This window comes from Podarcis melisellensis (genome assembly GCF_964234715.1).
Source record: "Podarcis melisellensis genome assembly, chromosome: 8".
In the NCBI taxonomy this organism is placed as follows: Eukaryota; Metazoa; Chordata; class Lepidosauria; order Squamata; family Lacertidae; genus Podarcis; species Podarcis melisellensis.
In genome coordinates, this window is record NC_138540.1 from 28,269,949 (window position 1) to 28,291,701 (window position 21,753).

At 47.2% G+C, this 21,753-nt stretch overlaps 1 protein-coding gene across 4 annotated transcripts in view; it reads left to right on the plus strand.

The window, feature by feature from the left end:
* Positions 1-21,753, plus strand: part of CHD5 (chromodomain helicase DNA binding protein 5) — a 62,036-nt gene that overhangs the window by 713 nt on the left and 39,570 nt on the right. For 3 of the 4 annotated variants that reach the window (XM_081923388.1, XM_081923390.1, XM_081923391.1), the window contains exons 2-13: positions 3,683-3,816; positions 11,792-11,974; positions 12,806-12,847; positions 13,111-13,229; positions 13,341-13,585; positions 13,861-13,985; positions 14,748-14,865; positions 17,171-17,337; positions 18,607-18,822; positions 19,843-20,049; positions 20,155-20,366; positions 21,200-21,331. In XM_081923388.1, the coding sequence (XP_081779514.1) occupies positions 3,683-3,816; positions 11,792-11,974; positions 12,806-12,847; positions 13,111-13,229; positions 13,341-13,585; positions 13,861-13,985; positions 14,748-14,865; positions 17,171-17,337; positions 18,607-18,822; positions 19,843-20,049; positions 20,155-20,366; positions 21,200-21,331 (1,900 nt within the window). The remainder of the gene's footprint in view (positions 1-3,682; positions 3,817-11,791; positions 11,975-12,805; positions 12,848-13,110; positions 13,230-13,340; positions 13,586-13,860; positions 13,986-14,747; positions 14,866-17,170; positions 17,338-18,606; positions 18,823-19,842; positions 20,050-20,154; positions 20,367-21,199; positions 21,332-21,753) is intronic. The other variant, XM_081923389.1, reaches the window with a different exon arrangement.

Here is a 21,753-nt window from a genome sequence, read left to right on the forward strand (position 1 = left end):
TCATCTAGTCCAACCCCTTAAAATGCAGAAATCACAGCTGGAGAATCCCTGACTCTGAATCCAAGCTCTGTTTCCAAAACCTGCAATGAAGGAGAGTCCTTCTGAGGGAGGCCCTTCCACAGCTCAGAAAGTTGTTCCTAAGGTTTAGTAGTTGGTTTGGGAGCCACCCTCTGGAGCAGCAGAAAGATGGCTAATCATATTAGCTCTCTGTCTTCTTCACATCTCTTTGAGCCTCTGGAGTTTAGAAGTGTGCTACCTCACCCCCCCCCCTAGCTAATAGCTGTCCTCAGTAAGCCTATTGAGAGGGAGGGCGGTGATTTGCACATACCCTACTGAAATCAATGGGGCTTCCAGCCAAGCCTGAGCACAGGTTGTAAATAACGTTTGACAAGTAGCAGATGTTCTTTGGAGGCCTTTGCAAGCCTGATGGGACATCCTGGGAAAGTGTGCCCCTCTGGGCCAGGTGACCAGTGGTCCTTCTGATTCCAGTAATCTGTCTCCAGAGAGACCTTAGGGAATTCCTAAAATGAGAAACACAAGAGGGGAACTCATCCTCTGTTCCTTTTCATTTAAGAACATAAGAAGAACCCTGCTGGATCAACCCAATGGCCCATTGAGTCCAGCATCCTGTTCTTACAGTGGCCAACCAGATGCCTGTGGGAAGCCAGCAAGCATATGATCAGTCTCTCCCCATCTGTAGCACTCAGAAGCATCACTGCCTCGTACCACAAAGGCACAGCTTAGCCATTGTGGCTAGTAGCAGTCAATAGCCTTCTCTTCCAGATATTTTTTTCCCTAATCCTCTTTTAAGACCATTCAAGTTGGTGGCCATCCCTGCCTCATGTGGGAGTGAGTTCCACAGTTCAACAATGCACTGCCTGAAGAAGGACTTTATTTTATTGGTCCTGAACCTTCCAACATTCAGCTTTATTGGACGACTTCTAGTGTTTTGAGAGAGGAAGGAAAACTTATCTCTGGCCACTTTCTCTCTGACATGCATAGTTTTATAAACTTCTATAAATTTTATAAACTTTTATAAATTTTTCGTGTCCTGGGGTTTCCTTCTGAGGAATGGGGAGGGCCCCACTTGGCTCTAAGCTGATGCTGGATATATCCTCAGTCCATTTGTCTCTAGGCCTCTTCGGAAACTGCCAAAGATGCTCACTGCTGTTGCTGCTTACTGACGTTATAGTGAACTCTGAAACTTAATTAGCAACGGCCACTAGGTGGGTTCTCAACTGTTCACTCCTGTCTTAGTGACCTGGAAGCTTGCCTTGCTAGTTTTAAGAGGTTACCATATTGGTCTCCAAAGGATGCTAATAAATAATATGGTTATCCATTTGCTTGGTCTTTGGGTGCTTTGCCTAATAATGTTTCCTTTTCTGCTTCAAGCTGCTTGAAGAAAAAAGTTCCTTAATGAGCTAACACTTCAACAGTTGGCACAATTTGTCCTGTTTTATGGGGAGGGGTTTTTGAGTTACGGGGGAACCTCTGAAGTCCTGCACCCCCTGCACTAGAAATACAGTGGTACCTTGGGTTAAGTACTTAATTCGTTCCGGAGGTCTGTACTTCTTAACCTGAAACTGTTCTTAACCTGAAGCACCACTTTAGCTAATGGGGCCTCCTCCTACTGCTGCTGCGCCGCCGGAGCACAATTTCTGTTCTCATCCTGAAGCAAAGTTCTTAACCTGAAGCAATATTTCTGGGTTAACAGAGTCTGTAACCTGAAGCGTATGTAACCTGAAGCGTATGTAACCCGAGGTACCACTGTACTTCTGCAACGTTGCTGCAAGAACACACATACTTTCAAGCCTCTCATTTTCAAGTGCTTCTGCCAGTAATCTTGACAACAACCCTGTAAAGTAGGTCAGTATTGTTGTCCCCGTAATGCAGATGGTGTCTCTGAGGCTGAGAGATAATATCCTTAAGGGCAGAGGCAGAGTTAGTCATGCAATATGTTTGGGAGGGGGTTGCACTCCCCTTTAAGAATATGGGTTATAATTGCTAGATTTAAACGCTGATCATGGATATCCAATAATAGCCACTGTGACTATTACGTTGGCAAGATCCAGCTTAGATTACTGTAAGGCACTCTTCATAGGGCTGCCCTTGTTTTGGGAAGGGACAAATGGCCACCTTCAAATATAATAGCCATTTCAAATATCTGCCACATGGAAGATGGAGCAAACTTGTTTTCTGCTGTTCCAGAGGGTAGGACGCCAACCAATGGACAAGCAAGGAGATTCCTATTTAAACATGAGGAAGAACTTTCTGATAGTTGCTGGAAACCGCAGGAGCGGAGAGTGATATTGTGTTCAGATCCTGCTTGTGGCTTGCCCACTGGGTCATTTGGCTGGTCACTGTGAGAAAAGGATGCTGGACTACTTTATCACAAGCTCACCTGAACCTGTGACTGAAGGCCACCTGCTGCACCAGAACTGTAACAGCACTTTGCACCTATTTATAACATGCCTTCGTTCAATCAAAGTCGGCATACATGGGGTGGTCTCCTATGCAGGCGCTGACAAAACTCAGATCACCTTAACTTCAGCAAGGGCTGCACTAGGCACATTTTGGACCTTGTTCAAGGCATGCCTTAGCATTGGCCCCATGATTCCTGCAACAGCCCCGTGAGGTTGGCAATGTATTTGCAGGTTTTGAACATTTCCTCCCCATACTTGCTGGCTGTGTGTGTGTGTGAGAGAGAGAGAGAGAGTGTTGGAACCACACACTCTAACTACAGTGAGTCAGAATGATGCAGCCTCAGAGGAGCACCCCTACCGCATCTCTGAATGAGTCCTCTTTCTGGACCTGGCCTCCTCTGCTGCATTTGCAGTGGGTGGGCCAATCATTCCTGATGCAGACAAGCAGCAGAATGACCCCCTCGCACTGAAGGCTGATGCTAAGAAGTCAAATCTCTAGTCATGAATCATGCAGAGACACAATGGGCAGAATCAATATTGTGCTGGAGGCCAGCACAGCCAAAGGCCTGGGGATAAAGAAATGGTTTTGCCTAGCACCTCAAAGTATGTTATGATGACGCCAGGCGAGCCTCCATAGGAAGAGCATTCCACAAGCAGGGAGCCACCACTGTAAAGGCCTGTTCTCCTATTGTCACCCTCTGGACCTCTCACGGAGGAGGCACATGGAGAAGGGTCTCAGGTGATGATTGCAGTGTCCGGGTCGGTTTGTATGGGGAAAGGCAGCCATTATAAATAATTAATATAAATAAATTTTTATTTATACCTCGCCCTTCCCAGTTTAAAAACCGGGCCTAGGGCGGCTAACAGCAAATATAAAACATTGATTAGAATGTGACTTAAAAACAGCATAAAACAGCATAAAATGCAGCATCAATATCAATAAAACTCAAAATTTCAGGGTCATTTGGGGCGGGGAAACAACAACCCAGTCAGTAGACATCAAATGATGACCAGGGCTAACTGGCCAAGTTGGTCCTACTATTGCCAGCAAGAAGACCAGAGAAGAATTTAAATGTGGGGTCCCAGAAAGGGTTTCTTCATAGAAGAGGAAAGGGAAAAGGATCAGGCTAATTCAAATTGAAGGCTGGGTGGACTAGCAGGTAGCCGTTGAGGTTCTAATGACCTGATTAAGTGTACAGCTAAAACAGCTGTTTCCTAGATCCCAGTTTCTTGACTGATCCCTTTCCTTCCTGGTCTAGAAGAAGAGGATGGAGTCCTGGAAGATCTGGAGGAGTTTTATCCTGAGGAGCAGGTGAACACCCAGAAGAAGAAGAAGAAGGCCAAGAAGCTGAAGGAGAACAAGGCAGCTAAAGTCAAGAGGAAGAAGAAGGAGGTAGGTTTTCTCGGGGTTTCTGGGATGAGGAAAGCAGGAATAAGAGGTCCACATTGTGTGATTGTCCAGTTTATCTTGAGATATTGTATGTACCTTCAGAAATGCTGAATTGGCATATCATCAGTGAGGACCCTTCAGGCCCCAAAGCCATACATACCTCCAGCCCCCTGGGTCTCCTCCTGTGTATCTCCTCTCAGCTGTTTAGCTGAGAGAAGGAAAGGGCTTGATGTTACGCAAAGTGCACAATAACAGCTCCTTTCCCTTGCAAGGAGATCTGCTACAAGAAGATCAAAGCAATGGGAAAGGTGTCTCAGCAGAGAGGTAGACTTGTGCTCTTTGCAAATATGCAAAAAACAAAAACGGGTCGTTGTAAAGTAGTGCTTGCAGTTCAGCTGCTTGTGGACATTACAATTTAGGGAGGAGAACAGTATTTGTAGAGAGCAAGAGGGAATTAAAGGAGTCATGAGGGATTCACAGTTCACAGTAAGCTGAGGCATGGTTGGGCCCCCAATCTCAAGATTGCATGGCAGGCGCCTCAGCACCATAATGGGTTGTAGTCAACATTAGACCTAATCAGAGTAGACCCACTGAAATTGATGCACATGGCAAATTTAGCTCATTGGGCTCTCCTTTATTGGAGGTTTATAAGCAGGGGCCGGACGGCCATCTGTCAAGGATTCCTGCATCGCAGAGGGCTGGATGGTGACCCTTGGGGTCCCTTCCAACTCTATGCTTCTATGGTTCGATAAATCCTGTAAATTCTAGCAACTGATATTCAGAAGCATTTATGCAGGATGTAGCCATCATAACTGGTAGCCATTGATAACTTTCTCTGCCATGGTTTTGTCTCATCCTCTTCTGAAGCCATCCAAGTTGGTAGCCATCACTTCTTCCTGTGACAGTGAGTTCCATAGTTTAATTTGGTGTTGCATGAAGAACTTTATTTTACTTGTCCTGAATCTTCCAACGTCCAGCTTCCTTGGATCTCCACGAGCTCCAGAGTTATGTGAGAGGGAGATAAACTTTGTCCATTTTCTCCATGCCACGCATCGTTTTTTTAAGCTTCTGTGATGTTGCCTCTTACTCACCTTGTCTCTGAAATATAAAGTCCCAAACACTGCAATCTTTCCTTGAGGGGCGGGGGTTTTAATCCCTATCCCCTGGATCATTTTGGTTGCCCTTTTCTGGCCCTACTGGACAGAATATCCTTCCTCTGGTGACAGTCTGGATTTGCAAAGTATTAGCAGATGCTGCTGATGTATGTATGTCCTGGACCTCTTGGCATGAGAATTAGCTTTCAAAGGGAAGTTTGAGGAAAGGGCCAAGGTGTTCACACAATATGTGTGCACTACCAAACCCTCATAATTATGGGCCTGGGCCAAGCTAGATCCGTGGTTAGGCAAAGAATCATGGACATAGAGAGACAACAGGACTGTACAAGGGTCCCCAATTATAAAATCATAGAAAACGGGAGATACATAGCCTATCCAGTAGCACATCTCTATTTCCTCACATCCAGAAATGCAAGAAGGGCTTTTACTCCTGCTAGAAGCTCGGCCTTGCCGTCACCGGTTCTGGAAGGCTCCTATAGAAGGGTCCTGTACGCACAGAGACTTTGCGCCTTCCCATTAGGGAAAATAGGAAGCCTCAAAAACATATTTTTTAGATGTCCTTTTTATGTTGAGATTTGTAGAGACACATTGATCCTCTGCTGAAGAGGCTTTCAGACAAGTCTAAACTTAATTCTCTCCTCTTAGGCAAAGATCATAAGATGACCTGGCTGGTAGCCAGATTCTGTGCCCAGATTTGTAGGCACAGATCATCCTCTAGAATAAAATAGCTTACTAGGAAAATGCTGAAGTTGCCCTTTGGGGCACCTCAGGGTCAATTTTTATGGTAGCCCAAATCTCAGTTGTATGGGTATATGTATATATCTCAATTTTAACTCATGAGTTATTGCTGCAATCTGCTCCGATTGTATATTTTATCTTTATGAATGCTGTTTTTATTGTGTTATGTTATGTGAGCTGGTCTTTGACTGTAATAAATTATCTATCTGCGTGCACTAATTCAGATCTCCGTGAAGGCAGGATCCCGATGTGGCTGTTTCTGCCCCATCCTCTCCACGTTACCGGAAGTGTTTACTCCAGCATCTTGGGCCTTCTCCTCCGTGTGATACTCCAGCTGCATTGCAGCACCTCATTTACAGTTTGTCCCTGGTGGCTGGCTGTAAATCTTGGCAGCTCTCTGCTGTACCAACCGTGCTCTGTCTGTGGATGGTGCATCTGAGGGAGGGGAGAGGACCTTGGGGGACGCTTTTTGGAGAGAGCGGGATGACGGGAAGGAGGGCTGCCTGCACTCCGCGGTTCCACAGGCAGGACCCAGTTTCCTGGCCATCTCTGTTTTCCAACAGAGCAAGTTACTAGCCTTGCAAAGAAGTGATCGGAAGCATGTGGACAATGCCTAGAGAAGAAATCCTGGAAGCGGGAAGGCAATAAGGCTCTCAAGAGTCAGAGGGCCTTTGATGCCTCCTTAAACAGGGGAAAGACCGTAGCTCAGCAGTAGAGCAACTGCCTTGCATGCAGAAGTCACAAGTTCAATCCTTGGCTTCTCCATTTAGCAATGAGAAAATACACCCGTCTGAAATTTTTAATTTACATTTTATTATTTGTGCCCCGCCCATCTGTCTGGTTTCCTTAGCCACTCCAAGCAGCTTACAGCATATACAAATACATAATAAAACATGAAACCCTGGAGAGGTGCTGCCGGTCAGTGTAGGCAGTACTGAGCTGCATGGCCCAATGGCCTGATTCCATATAAGGCAGCTTCCTATGTTTTTCTGCATACATTCTTTACAGGGAAATGAAAATTATGCCCAGCAATGCAAATGCCCTTAATTTGCATCAAGGGCACATAATTATGTTTGGAATTTGTGCAGAATAATGATAATAATGATAATAGTGTTATTATTTTAAATGTACAGAGTGTACAGAGTCCTGGCATTATACAGCTTAGGAAAGGCCAGAGGTCACTGCTCCTGATGCACATAGAGAGAAGCCCACATTCACCCTGGGAGTTTTATGCTCTTGCAAGACACAAGGACGAAATTAAAAGGATGCACCCTCCCACGACAGAAATGAATGTATAGATTTCCTGCTCATGATTCTGAAGCTGCTTGGGCATGCGGGCAACGCCTCCTTTGTTTGGGTGAGCATTTGCGGTGTTGCTCTAATTAGCAGAAGTGTTGGCTCCTGCGTCTGCCTGTCTCTCCTCTCCGGATTCTGGTAGCAATTTGCATCAGTTGACGGCACAGACGTGCGTGGGAGCGGCTCGCCCACCTGTTACGAAGAAGAGATGGGTGGGGAAACAGTGGTGGCCGTCTTCCTGGTGGTGACGCAGAACACCGTTCTCAAAGCCGATGTGTGTTTGGCGGGGGGGGGGGGGAGGAGAGGGAGGGGAGGTTCACACATCAACCTTTGTTGATACTGATTCTCAGCAGCAGCTCTGAGTTTAGGGCACCCCTTCTGGACTTGGTGCCCTACAGATGTTTCTGGACTGCAGTTCCTAACACTCCTGATCATTGGTCATGTTGGCTGGGGCTGATTGGAGTCAGGAGTCAGGAGTCCAGCAACATCTGCTGGGCAAGAGGTTCAAGGAGGTGGGCTAATTAATACTGACCTTATACTGGCTCTCCTGGGCTTCAGATGGGGGTCTTTCTCAACTCTCCCAGGGGATTTTCTGCATGTGAGGTGCGTGCTGCTTCTATGAGCCACCGAGTGGAACGTTTCCTAGTTGAAAGAAATGGGCAAAACTGACCAGCACACAGAACACCTTGCTAGTTTATCTGGTCCTCCTTTGGGCTATCGCCGTGGCACAATCCAGTGACTAATCTTGGCATGTGATCTTCCCAGAGGCTGAACACTGTTGGAGAACAGGACACTAGGCTGGGCGGATCCTTATTTTGATCCAACAAGTTGCAAGGGGGGAGGGATGTTGGTCCTCTCAACGGTACTTAAGGCTGGATCCTAGTATCCATTTCTCTTTCTTTGAATTTAGGTCCTCTGTTTGTGGAGGAGAATGGAGAAGGTGCATGCAGTCATCTAGCCAATTCTTCACTAAGAATGGGGTGGGCAGCATGACTAGGGGTCAGAGATTATGGGGATTTTGGTCCAAGAACATCTTGAGGTCCTCAGGCTGGGGGACAGAATCTTGAGCCAGATAGACCAATGGCTTGATTTTGTATAAAGCTGGTTCATCAAATCACAGAATTGCAGAGTTGGAAGGGACCCCAGGGATCATCTAGTCCAACCCCCTGCAATGCTTCTTCATGCAACTGGCTTTGCCCATTTTTAGCAGGAGCTGATCTTACCCAGGACTTGTGCATACAGATAACAGCTGCTTTATATTGATCTGTCAGGCTCTGAACTGTCCATTCTGAAGCCTAGCTTGCCACTTTAAGCAGTATATGAATTAACAGTTAATTAAAAATAATAATTACGGTTGGCAGTAGGTCTTGGGCAAAGACCCTGAGATCCTTTGAAGTGGGGGTGCTGGAGAGTGGCCCCTAGAAAATCCTGCATATGAGCTCTTCTGTCTTCTGATGGGGAGATTTTGGGTTTCCAGTCTTTTAGTGTGATGCGCTCTGCCCTGTGGAACTCCTTACCAGTTGAGTTTTGGTGGGAGCTGTTCCTGCTCAATATTAGATGGTGTTTTAGATGACAGACCTTTCGTACCCGATTTTTCTTTTTTTCCCTTTTTTTCTGCCAACAAGCTCTTACTGATGCGTTTGTGATGTTTGTATTGTGCTTTTCATTTGTATACCGCCTTGCGATATTTTCTTTGACAAGGTGGCTCATAAATATTTAAATAAAATAATAATAATAAAAAAATTATAGTGTAGATTATGTACTGTACCCTGCAGCCGCAAACCCTTCTTGATACATGTATCACTGCAGATGTGACCTGTGCTGTGTGTGTGTGTGTGTGTGTGTGTGTGTGAGAGAGAGAGAGAGAGAGAGAGAGAGAGAGAGAAGAGCTCATTTCTCCTCTGCCTCCCCTGCATCTGCATATCTGTATCTGTGGAAGCCCCCCCCCCCCAAATCCTCATTCTAGATCTAGATTGCAAGAGATAATTTGTCTCAATGCCTGCCATTTTGGCAGCCAAATGCATTTGCTGATTGTTCTCCACCGGGTCTCTCAACAGGATAACCTGAACAGGAGGGAGATGTATTGACATAAAACAACCAGGCTGCTGTTTGAGTCTGAACATATGTAGATGGAAGTCCTTGTCAGGGAGGGAGGGAGGGAGAGAGAGAGAGAGATATGGGATTTCAGTCAGTTCTGCAGAAATTACCATGGCAACCAATTATTCAGGCCTAAATTATAACTGTTCATATCGCCAGTGAAAAGCAACAGTAGATTTCTCTCTCCCCCCGCCTTTCCCCCGTTATTAAATGGAAAACTTGAAGGACACAGAATTATTAGCCAGTGCTGTCTTTGTGTGTTTCTATGATTTAGGTCCAGCTTTCCCAACCTGGTGCCCTCTTGATACTTTGGACTATAACTCCCATGGGCCCAGGCTAGTCCAAAACATCAGGAGGGGCCTAGATTGAGATTTGGGGGCTTATATCAAGCGTGAACATCCATCCGGTCATGATGCGAGCTGGTCCAGGGATGCTCAAATATTTGCAGGCTGGAGATGGTGCTATTCACAATCTGAGAGAAAGTAAAGGGATATTCTCAGGTCATTGGTGAGTTTGCTCTGTGCATCTGGTGGCAGCTCCTCACCCTCCCCCCCCCCCGCACAGGCCATTGAGAATCCAGCCCTTCTGATCTGCATAACCCCACCCCTTTTATCTGCATAGCCCCGCCCCAGGTTCTCTCATTCATGCTAAGCCAGGGCTTGGCAAAGTTTACCTCGCCTGGGCTGGTTCACTCCAGTGAAGCTCCTTCCATGGGCCAGATCATGTGCATGCGTGAGCGCCCCTCCCCCACGATTTCCAGCGTCTGTGTCTGTGCAGACGCAATTTTTGGCGTCTGCATCTGTGTAGATGCGATTTCCAGTTTAGCACAGCGTGTCGGGACTCAGCAAGCAGGTGGCTCAGTTCAGGGGTGGCTCGTGGGCTGGTTAAATGACCCCCATGGGCCGCTTATGGCCCATGGGCCTTAGGTTGCTGCCCCCTATGCTAAGCTGTGATGGAAAGGTGGCATTCTGGGGGGAAATCCATCATTTGTTGTTTCAACCAAGACACTCATGCATGGAACACTGGGCAGTGTGAAATCATGGCTACAGAACCATAGAACTGTTGAGTTGCAAGGGACCCTAAGGGTCATCTAGTCTAAGGCCCTTCAATGCACAAATCACAGCTAAAGCATCCCTGACAGGTGACCATCCAATCCCTGCTCAAAAAGCTCCCATGAAAGAGAGTCCACCACCTTCTGAGGGAGTTGGTTCCACTGTAGAACAGTTTTTATCATCAGAAACTTCCTCCTAATGTTTGGTCAAAATATCATTTCTTGTCATTTGATTCCATTGGTTCAGGTCCTACCCTCCAGAGCGCGAGAAAACAAGCTTGCTGCATCTTCCACGTGACAGCCCTTAAGATATTTGGAGGTGGCTATGATGGCATCTCTCAGTCTTCTCTTCTCCAGGCTAAACATACCCAACTCCCTCGACCGTCTCATGTAGGCTTCCAGACCCTTTATAATCGGCCACATGTTTTCACATCAGTTTTGGTGCTTGTGCAGCTGCTGTAAATACAAACAGCACCAAAAGCTTCAGGGTTTACAGGGCAGGGGGGCAGCGGCAGTGACTTCCTATGCAGAGCATTCCAGTTGTGCCAGGGGATGTAGTTGGGTCTACCCCATTCTGGGCTTCTGTCCCTGTCCAAGGTGCTGAAATCTTCCTGGCTTTATCACTGCCAACTCTTGGTGCAGCATGTACTTGCTGCCTTTGCCAGAGGGAAAGGGAAGCTGCAAAAATGTTGCTCTCAAGCAATCCTGGTCTCTTCTGGATCCATGGCATAAGTCTGTGCATCCGGATAAGACTGTTTTCACATTATATTTAAGGTATACACTCAAGACAATTTCAAGTGCTTCCATGACACAAATGTATCCCTGACCATTGATCATGCTGGCTAGAGGTGATGGGAGTTGGGAGTCTAACAACACCCAGAGCCCCCAGGATTCCCCATCTCTGGTTTTTTGGATCATATTTAGAATGCTTGACCCACTGAGCGCAACTTGGTCAGGTTTTTCTTTTGTAATCTAGTGGTTCTTTTCTTTTTACACAGAGAAGCAAACTTTAACTGCACACGTTTGACAGATTATTATTGTGAACAGAATATGTTTTAACTCTTTTTCATTCTGAATTGGAAAATGGCTGTCATCTGCCCATGGATCTGCTGTTGAAGGGCAGCTAATGACAATAATAACGACAAGAGAAAGTTGCCTCCCGGTCTTAACAACCTGAGCCGTGCCTTTGAAGCTGCCCAGGAGGGGGTTGTGTGTGTGTGAAGCAGTCCCATTGCTGACGGGAGAGCTGACTGTTCTCTGCCTTCTGCCTTTTTTCTTAAGAACATAAGAATGTAAGAACAGCCTGGTGGATGAGGCCAGTAGCCCATCTATTTTTATTATTGTTTGTTAGCCGCTCTGAGCCCGGGGAGGGCGGGGTATAAATAATAATAATAATAATAATAATAATAATAATAATAATAATAATTATTATTATTATTATTATTATTATTATCTAGTCCAGCATCCCATGGCCATCCAGATTCCCCAGTGGGAAACCTGCAAGCAGGACCTGAGTGCAACAGCACTCTCCCAGAAACCAGAAACCATTAGCATTACCACTTCCAACAGTGGAGGCAGAGTAGCCATGGATAGCCTTCTCCTCCATGAATTTGCCTCATCCAATTTTATGACCTGTCTTCCTTTAACTCATGCATGCGTGTTTGTTTTTGTCGAAATCTAGGGGAACCAAGACGACGAAATCTCCGAAAACGAAGAGGAAGCAGGAGAGAAATCAGAGAGCGAAGGCAGCGACTATTCCCCCAACAAGAAGAAGAAGAAGAAGCTGAAAGAGAAGAAGGAGAAGAAGGCCAAGAGGAAAAAGAAGGAGGAGAACGAGGAGGAGAACGAAGAAGGAGGCTTAAAAGTAACCCTCAACTCTAGATATCTTGGGATGTGGCAACCAGCAGCTTGGTGCTGTGATGGGGCTGGGTAAGGAGAGGGCATCACATTAGTACTACAGACTAAGGCTCTGTGTACACATGCACTTGCGTGTGTGTGGTACCCATATGGGAACATCCTTGACCCAGCGTATTTGATGTTGAGTTAGCCATGGGCACCCAAACCTATCTTAGGACAGCCTATGCAATGGTTTTCTTCTCAAGTGTATTGGCATGACGAGAGCTGATCCCTGGCAGCTTATGTCTTAGGCTTGCCATCTCTTAGGGTGACCAGAAAGAACCACAGGCAACAATTGTTATCATTATTTTGATTGCATTTCCCTTTTCCTCCAAGGAGGTCAAGGTGGTGACCATGGTCTTCCCACTCCTCCTTTAATCTCCACAACAACCCTGTGAGGTGGGTTAGACCGAGAGGCAGTGATGGGCCCCCAAGGTCACCCAGTGAGCTTCATGGCCAAGTGGGGGAATTGAACTCTGGTCTCCTAGTTCCTAGTCTGCCACTCAAACCACTACACTACGCTGGCTCCCTGTGCCCCTGTGGCTTGCAAATGGCCCTGTGGGTGGGCTTTTGAACTTCTTGGTTTCCACCAAGGACCTTTGGGGTGTGTGCTTCTTTGGGGTCCAGGGAAGGGTCTGTGATGCCCCAGCATTGTTGAAGCTAATCAGGATCAGGCCTCATGAGACACGAAGCTCCAAGAAAGTCAAATGGAACTTCTTAATGGAGCACGGTTGGCTTGCAAGGTGTTTTTCTTCCCTCTGAAGAGGCACTAACCATGCCTCCCTCCCTTCTAAATCAGCAGCCACCAGAACGCCACGGGTACAAGGATGACTACAGTCAGGTGAGTGTGCCTGCTGCAACTCTGTGGGAAGGTGGTGGGGAAATGTCTGTGAATGGCTTAGTGTGTCTGGCTGTTAACCAGAAGGTTGGTGGTGCAAGCCCACCCAGAGATGGCTGTGGGCAGGATTCCTGCATGGCCCCTTCCAACTCTACAATTCTATGACTCCTCTGTGATGCTGTCTGCTAAGCATTTCACCCACCTCTGCCTTGGAAGTTGCAGAAGTTTGTGGGGAAGCTTCACTGTAGCCCTTGGCTCTCCTGCAGGAGCCCAAGACCTCGGCTCAGCTGATGGAGGAGTGGGGTCTGGATGATGTGGACTATGCCTTTTCCGAAGAAGACTATCACATGCTGACAAACTACAAGGCCTTCAGCCAATTTCTCAGGTAGGTCATGCCATTCCCTGCCTGGCTTGATCTTGTCTGGTGTTTGTGTGTCTGTGGACCTGAACTGGTGTCCCATACTTCTGTTAATGGTCCTCTCTGCTTCTTCTCCAGACCTTTGGTTGCCAAAAGGAACCCCAAAATCCCCATGTCCAAGATGATGACTGTTCTGGGTGCCAAGTGGAGGGAGTTCAGTGCCAACAACCCCTTCAAAGGCAGCTCAGCTGCTGCTGCTGCAGCCGCCATAGCGGCAGCCGTCGAAACCGTTGCCATAGCTCCAGCACCACTGACCCTCAGCCCCCAGCAACTGCTGCCACCACCACCCGCCATCAGGAAAGCCAAAACCAAGGAGGGAAAGGGTAAAATGGGGTGGAAGAATGCGAATGGATGTGCTAGCTGTGATTAATAGAACAACGAGGGCTGGGGAAGTGCTAAGGTCAACAAAAGGTTGATAAAAAGTTGGAGAAAAGAGGGAGAGGGAGGGAGGGAGGGAGGGAGGGAGAAGCCCAGGAAAGTCTTGAGCCCTTGATGACTGCAGAATGCTCAAGTGAGGGAAGTACGTGGGATTTTAGGGCTCAGGAGAAGTAATGAAATTCAGGTGGTCTCCATTGCAAATGCCTCTATGTTCCTGCAGGTCCCGGCGTGCGAAAAAAAATTAAGAACACCAAAGAGATCAAGAAGAAGGGGAAAGGGAAGAAAGTGGGGGCTCTGAAATTCCGCTTTGGGGGAATCGCCAACAAGAGGAAAAAGGGCTCCTCGGTAAGTAAGCTCCTGTCTGTACCTAAGCCCAGTGTTCCTGGGCTTGTGCAGAATCACTGCTCACATGTCTGCAACCTTTGCAATAACAGTGGCAGTCTCCTGACCTCCCCAGCTTCCTTGCATCCTCATGCCTGCCCCACTACTTCTGAGACTGGACAGCTCTTGTGCAAAGAGAGGTGGGCAGTGGTGTAGTGGTCTAGGGGTGTGAAGGGTTGAAGTCCTGTTACTCTTTCTGAAGCTGGGCCATGGTCTCCAGGATCCTGGAGCTGCCCAATCAGAATGAAGGAGGAGCTTTTTAACCAACAAGAAGAGGTCTCTGTGCTGACTGGAGCCAATCAGAGTGGAAGGAGGCAAGTCGGCCTCTGAGGATGGGTTCCTCGGGTTCCTCTGGAGAAGACACACAGGAAGAAGACCTAGGAGGAATTATTTTGTGTGCTCCAGGGCTAAGCATTTAGGTGCTTCAGTTTCGAGGGAACCCAGGTTCTGCTATGAACAGCATGGAAAACAGGTGCTCCACAAGATCATATTGGAGCACTCAAAATCTTTTCCCAGTGTAGGTTAACAGAAAATAGTAGATTGAGCTGAAAGGCAACATAAGGAGATCTGCATTGATCACTGTAATGCACCCCTAATTACATTGTCTAATGCTAGAAGGTTGTGCCATCTCTTTGGGAGTGGTTATGGCTGGAGGCGGGTGGCATGGGCTGGTGGCTGGGAGGGTCCCCAGTGTCAGCAGTGCTAACCACGTGGCTTCCCTTCCAGAGCGAGGAGGAGGAACGGGAGGAATCCGACAGCGCCAGCATCAACAGCTCCTCGGTGCGCTCCGAGTCCTCTGCTGTTCTGGGCAAGAGGGGAAAGAGGCGGAAGAAGAAGAAGAAAAGTAGGTCATCACCAGGCGCTTCTCTCAGGGCTCACCAGGGCTGCCCATGGGGAGGGGCACAGCATTGGCTGGTGCAGGGCCTCATCCTGACAGGGCAGCACACCAAGAGCAATGCACAAACACTTTAGTAATGGAGAGAGTGCTCTTGTGCTCAGGTCCTTCTTGCAGGATTCCTAAAGGGTGCCTGGGTGGCTCCTGTGAGAAGAGGACACTGGACTGGCCTGATCCAGCAGGATCTTCTGATATTCTTATGCAGGCATGGGCAAACTCGGCCCTCCAGATGTTTTGAGGCTACAACTCCCATGATCCCTATCTAACAGTGGTCAGGGATGATGGGAATTGTAGTCCCAAAACATCTGGAGGGCTGAGTTTGCCTATGCCTGTTCTTATGTTTTGATGTTTCTGGGAAGACCAGAAGTGGTGGGTAGTGGCTGGGGGAATGGTGCCTGTGGGCACAAACTTTTCTGGGCACCTCCAAAGCCATTGAGCTCCCCCCATCTGCTCACTGCCCCATTGGTTATGGGAGTTTGCATAGAGCTGAAGAAGGAAGTTCTCACTTCACCCTTCCGCTCTATGTGCTTTCCAAAACTCAGATTCGTGGTGCCTATGACACTTGCTCAAAAATCTGAATGAGCCCATGGGCCTAAAAAGGTTGGTGACCCCTGGGCTGGAGGGTATCTCCATCAATGACTATTTGCCATGATGGCTTCATGTAACTGGTAAAGTGAGTGGTGATGAATGCCACTCACTGGTGGAACAATGGTGGGAGATGGCTATTGCTTCATGTCCTCCTTGTGAGCTTCACAGAGATAGCAGCTTGACCATTTTGGGAATCTGTGCCCCCCTCCCATCCTTGATCCTTGGCCATGCCAGCTGGCACTGATGAAATGGCACGAGTGATGAAATGGCACAACTACTGATGGTAGTTGTGGTCTAACAACATCAAGGATGTCCACTGGCTCTCCACTCCTGACATAAGCCTTTCGGCTCTGAAACTAGTCCTGAAGCCAGACTGATAATCCTTTCCCCACAACCATGTCTGCAGCTGACCAGCCACCACTGACTCAATGACCTTGCCCACCCATCCCAAATGGTGTTTAAATGTTCTGTGTCAGTGTCTATAATTCATGTACAGTGGTACCTTGGGCTACATACGCTTCAGGTTACAGACTCCGCTAACCCAGAAATAGTACCTTGGGTTAAGAACTTTGCTTCAGGATGAGAACAGAAATCACATGGTGGTGATGCAGCAGCAGCAGCGGGAGGCCCCATTGGCTAAAGTGGTGCTTCAGGTTAAGAACAGTTTCAGGTTAAGAACAAACCTCCGGAATGAATTAAGTACTTAACCAGAGGTACCACTGTACAGGGAATGAGGCTTCCCTTCATTGCTGTGTTGAAAAACAATGCATTTGATAGCCAACAATGAAATCATTTTTTTGTTGCTCTGTAGTAAACATCCTTAGGGGACGCAGGTGGCGCTGTGGGTTAAAGCCTCATCGCCTAGGACTTGCCGATCGAAAGGTCGGCGGTTCGAATCCCTGCTGTGGGGTGCGCTCCCGCTGCTCGGTCCCAGCGCCTGCCAACCTAGCAGTTCGAAAGCACCTCCGGGTGCAAGTAGATAAATAGGGACCGCTTACTTGCGGGAAGGTAAACGGCGTTTCCGTGTGCGGCTCTGGCTCGCCAGAGCAGCGATGTCACGCTGGCCACGTGACCCGGAAGTGTCTCCGGACAGCGCTGGCCCCTGGCCTCTTAAGTGAGATGGGCGCACAACCCCAGAGTCTGTCAAGACTGGCCCGTACGGGCAGGGGTACCTTTACCTTTACCTTTAGTAAACATCCATGGGATTAGGAAGGTTCCTGGCAAAAAGATGCAGGAGGAAATGATTAATAATAAGACCCACAAAAGGGATGATGGAAGTCCAGGAGATTACTTTGAATCTTGTTTTTATGATCTTTGTTTGATATTTCTCTGTAAAATTTTAATTTGAAAAACCAAATAAATAAATTAAAAAGCAAAGGAATTATCCTGGCAATAGTATAAACTATAATGGCTATCTTGGATTATATTCATTGTTTTGATGGATTTGCTGTTGCTTGCTTTATATGCCACTTGTGTTTGATAGCATAGTGGTTGCAACGTTTGTTGTTTCTTAATGCTGTTGTGATAATTGTGAGCCACTTTGAGCTCAACAGTTGTTGTTGGAAAAGCGGGATGCCAATATTAAATCAACTCACCTCAACTAATTGAGGAATCCCTGAAAAACAGTCCAGAATGTTGTTTCCTCCACCTGGCTTTTGCCTTCCAGTTGAAGAAGGAGACGGCTACGAGACAGACCACCAGGATTACTGCGAGGTGTGCCAGCAAGGAGGGGAGATTATTCTCTGTGACACCTGCCCCCGGGCCTACCACCTCGTCTGTTTGGACCCAGAGCTGGAGAAGGCGCCAGAAGGGAAATGGAGCTGCCCGCACTGTGTAAGGAGGTTTGGCACTTGAGAGTCAGCCGTTGGCAAGAAAAGGGTGCAGGATGTGCTTTGAGGGAGATTTCTAACCTGTATGGCAGACTATTGCCGTATTTTTCACTCCATAAGACGCACCAGACCATAAGACGCACCTAGTTTTTGGAGGAGGAAAACAAGTAAAGAAATATTTTGAATCCCAGAAGCCAGAACAGCAAGAGCTGTTCTGGCTTCTGGGATAGCTGCGCAGCCTGCATTCGCTCCATAAGACGCACACACATTTCCCCTTACTTTTTAGGAGGGAAAAAGTGTGTCTTATAGAGCAAAAAATACAGTAGTTCTGGGGCTAATTGCTGAGCTGAGGAAACTGCAGCATATAATTCCCAGAGTGCTTAAACAGTCAACCCCAGGGAATTCAGGGAATTGTAGTTCTGGGAGGGGAATCAGGGACTCTCCTAGTACCTCTCAGAACCCTTAACAACCTACAACGCCCATAATTCTTTGGGGGACTATTTAAAGTGGTATCATAGTGCTTTAAATGAATGGTGTGAACATTGCTATGGTGAGGGGGAAAGTATCTAGCTTCGAGGATGCCATATGATAATCAAGCAGCTCTGGAGATCAAATGCAGGTGTCAAATATTAGGCAAATATCTCTGCAGAGAATATCTGGATAGCTTTGGTTTTTTTGTTATAAAACTGGTATATACCAATGAACATTCCAAGGCCACCCCCCAAGTGGTTTACTTACTAAAATAATTTTACACACCCACCCACTCCTACCTCACAATATTTTATAAGAATTAAAAGTTATTAAAAATTAGGCCTGTATTTACTCTGGTATACAGAGTACTGTTGCTTGAAGCAAGCGTTGCATGATTTCTTGTGTTCGGTAGGGACGTGACATCAAACTGGATTCAAACTTATCCCCTTAATAAGGACTGATTCTAATGATCAGAACATAATGATTCCTGTGTTTGCCTTAAACACACATTCCATAGATGCAGTCTTTCATTTCATCCCCAGGGGGCGAAGAGACTTCACTTCCTAGAAGCATACTTTGTAATTTCTGTCAACTTGCACAAATATGTTTTGCCTGACTCGTGCCATTTCACCATCTTAAGCAAGCCAATAAATTTGCCCCAGTCTCTTATGCGCAGCTGTTTTTAAACTGCCTGATAAATCTCGCAAATAAATTTTACTGGAGGCTGTTGCAGAGGGGATAAACATGGCGGGCCCAGCGTTGGGATGTGAAACATTTCAGCTCTGCTTCCCCTTTACACCAGGAAAAAGAAGGCATCCAATGGGAGCCGAAAGAAGAGGACGAGGAGGAAGAGGAGGTTGGCGAGGAAGAGGACGACCACATGGAGTTCTGCCGCATCTGCAAGGACGGAGGGGAGCTCCTTTGCTGCGACACCTGCCCATCCTCCTACCACCTGCACTGCCTCAACCCACCTTTGCCGGAGATACCAAATGGTGAATGGCTCTGCCCCCGTTGTACAGTGAGTGTTTTACCAGCCTTCCTCATGCCATCTGCTCCCTTGCGCCCCCTGGCAGTGGAGCCGGGCTTGATGCCGACGGCTCGGGACCTCCAAGGTGGGACAGCCAGTGGCCGGCTCTCCTCTGCCAGGTCCTAGCCTGAATCCTGAGGTTCTCTTTTGCCCATATGCATTCACTGGAGAAGAATGCAAAAGCCCTGCCACCAATCAATCCCCTTAGAGGTGCATTTGGGGAATTTTGCCTGGCAGGGAGCAGGGGGTCCACCCTCTCTTTCCTGTCTTCTTTTTTAAAAAGTCAAATGCACACCAAGTACAGTGGAACCTTGGTTCCCAAACGCCTTGGGAGCTGAACATTCCGGCTCCCGAACAATCAAAAACCGGAAGTGATTGTCCCAGTTTTTGAACGTACTTTGGAAGCCAAACATCTGGTGTGGCTTCCACTGCTTCTGATTGGCTGAAGGAAGCTCCTGCAGCCAATCAGATGCCGTGCCTTGATTCTCGAACTGTTTTGGGAGTTGAATGGATTCCTGGAACAGATTAAGTTCGAGAACCAAGGTTCCACTGTAAAGTTTCAGAATGGAAAAGGCACCCCCCCAATTATTTTTGTTCAGTTTTCTAAAATATATAAGAAAGGTATAGTTTCATCTTTGCAGTTCCTGCATCAAAAAGATGAGTCAAAACAACCCGTCTTTAAGGGGTCTTCCGACTTTATAATTCAGTTGCACAGTTTCTGCCTTCCTGTCTGGGGGGCTAGGAATTGTCCTCACTCTTCCCCCTGCTTTGCTTCTTGGGCAACTCCACTCTCTTTGCCAGCTGGTTGCCTTGGTCTCCCCCTCTCCCTTCCTTTAAATTGTAAGCTCCTCAGGGCAGAGACCCTTCTCCCTCCCACTGCACCCCCCCCCCAGGCTGGTTGTGTACTCTGCACCACAGGCAAGTGAGACGTCCTGCGCTCAGATCTTGGTCTGGGTCTTGCAGGCGAAGCCAATTGTAGATTGTGTGCGTCTCACCCTCTTTTGTCCTCAGTGCCCGCCGTTGAAAGGGAAAGTGCAGAGGATCCTCCACTGGATCTGGCAGGAGCCCCCAGCCCCGCTCATGCCAGCCTTGCCCTTGGCGGATCCAGAGCTGGCTGCCCTGCCACCGAAGCCTCTGGAGGGGATCCCCGAGAGAGAGTTCTTCGTGAAGTGGGCAGGACTGTCCTACTGGCACTGCTCCTGGGTCAAAGAGTTGCAGGTAAGTAAGCAGTCACACCAGATGCTGGGGCAGGGGAGTTCTGCATGCAAGTCATACGGTCTACCCACTGAGCTACGGCCCTTTCTCAGCACTCTCCCTTTACAGCTGGAGCTCTACCACACGGTGATGTTCCGCAACTACCAAAGGAAGAACGATATGGACGACCCTCCGGCTTTTGACTACGGCTCGGGCGATGAGGACACCAAGATAGAGAAGAGGAAGAGCAAAGACCCCGAGTACGCCAAGATGGAGGAGAAGTATTATCGCTACGGGATCAAGCCCGAATGGATGATGATTCACCGTATCCTCAACCACAGGTGAGGAGGTCCACGTCGCACCCGTGTAAATCGGATTTGTTGGCTTGGGAAGATGGTTTCGCAAATGTCAAATGATTAGAGGTCAAAGGACAGGGTTTTGGCAGACTGGCCTTCATTTATCAGTCTTATATCTGGGGATCTGGTGGATTAGCTGCAACTGAGTATAAGATAGTTTGGTCTTTTTAAAAGGGAAAACAGGGTCAGATGAAGAAGATGTGGACCTAATTAACAAAGTTTTTTCTATATTATGGTAGATTTATTATTATTATTATTAACCAATTTTTGTCAGAAGACCACAGGGAGGTTTACAACATACAGCACAAATGTGATAAAATAATATCTGCACAACATGAAATATACTAAACAGTAAATTCTTTTTTTAAAAAAAATTGGAAATTTTATTTACAACATAACATAAACCCCCCACCCCCAATACAGAAATCCACCCTCATTAAACATGAACATAACATACCATAAGCATAACATACAATACAACCAGATAAAAGACTTCCTTTATCCTGTATCTGGCCTCCTTATTTACTTATTATAAGCTGTTTCCTTTATGAATAATTATTAAGATTTTTCTAATTATAACATAAATATCCACAAAGTCTCCTGCAGACATTAATCAAAACAAGTCCAGGTATGTATTTTAGGGGACTGTTTTGTGAAGTATTCTTTGCATTTTCCCCATGCTTTTTGAAACTTAAACAGTAAATTCTTAATCCTACTTCTAGAACATGTAATCAGAATCCTGAAATACTGTTCATTGGTGGACTGGGGCAGGTTTGTGGCTCTGCTTTGAAAAAACAGCTGTGTCTTCTGCTCCCCAGCTTTGACAAGAAAGGAGATGTCCACTATCTGATTAAGTGGAAGGACCTGCCGTATGATCAGTGCACCTGGGAGGTGGATGAAATTGACATTCCGTACTACGAGAACTTCAAGCAGCAATACTGGAATCACAGGTCAGGGGGTGAGGCATTGTGCAGGATACGTCGATGCAGGGAGGGCAGCCAGGGGCCTAATGCAATCAGATAATCAGAGAATAAAATCACAGAATTGTAGAGTTGGACGGGGGTCCCCAAGGGCCATCTAGTCCAACCCCCTGCAATGCAGGAATCACAGCCAAAGAATCCCCGTGAGCTGGCCACAAAACCTCTGTTTTAAAAACTTAAGTGAAGGAGAGCCAGCCCCTTTTAAGGGAGTCTGTTCCGCTGCCCAAAAGCTCTTACCACCAGAAAATTCTTATAGCCGGTCCTTTAGCCCAAAAAGTCCTTAAGTAGGCTTGCCAATTTTGCCAATTTCCCCTTAAAATAGCTCAGAAATGGCAGTTATTATTTATTTGCAAACAACTTTTCCATCCCAATTTTCACTGTTTGAAATATGG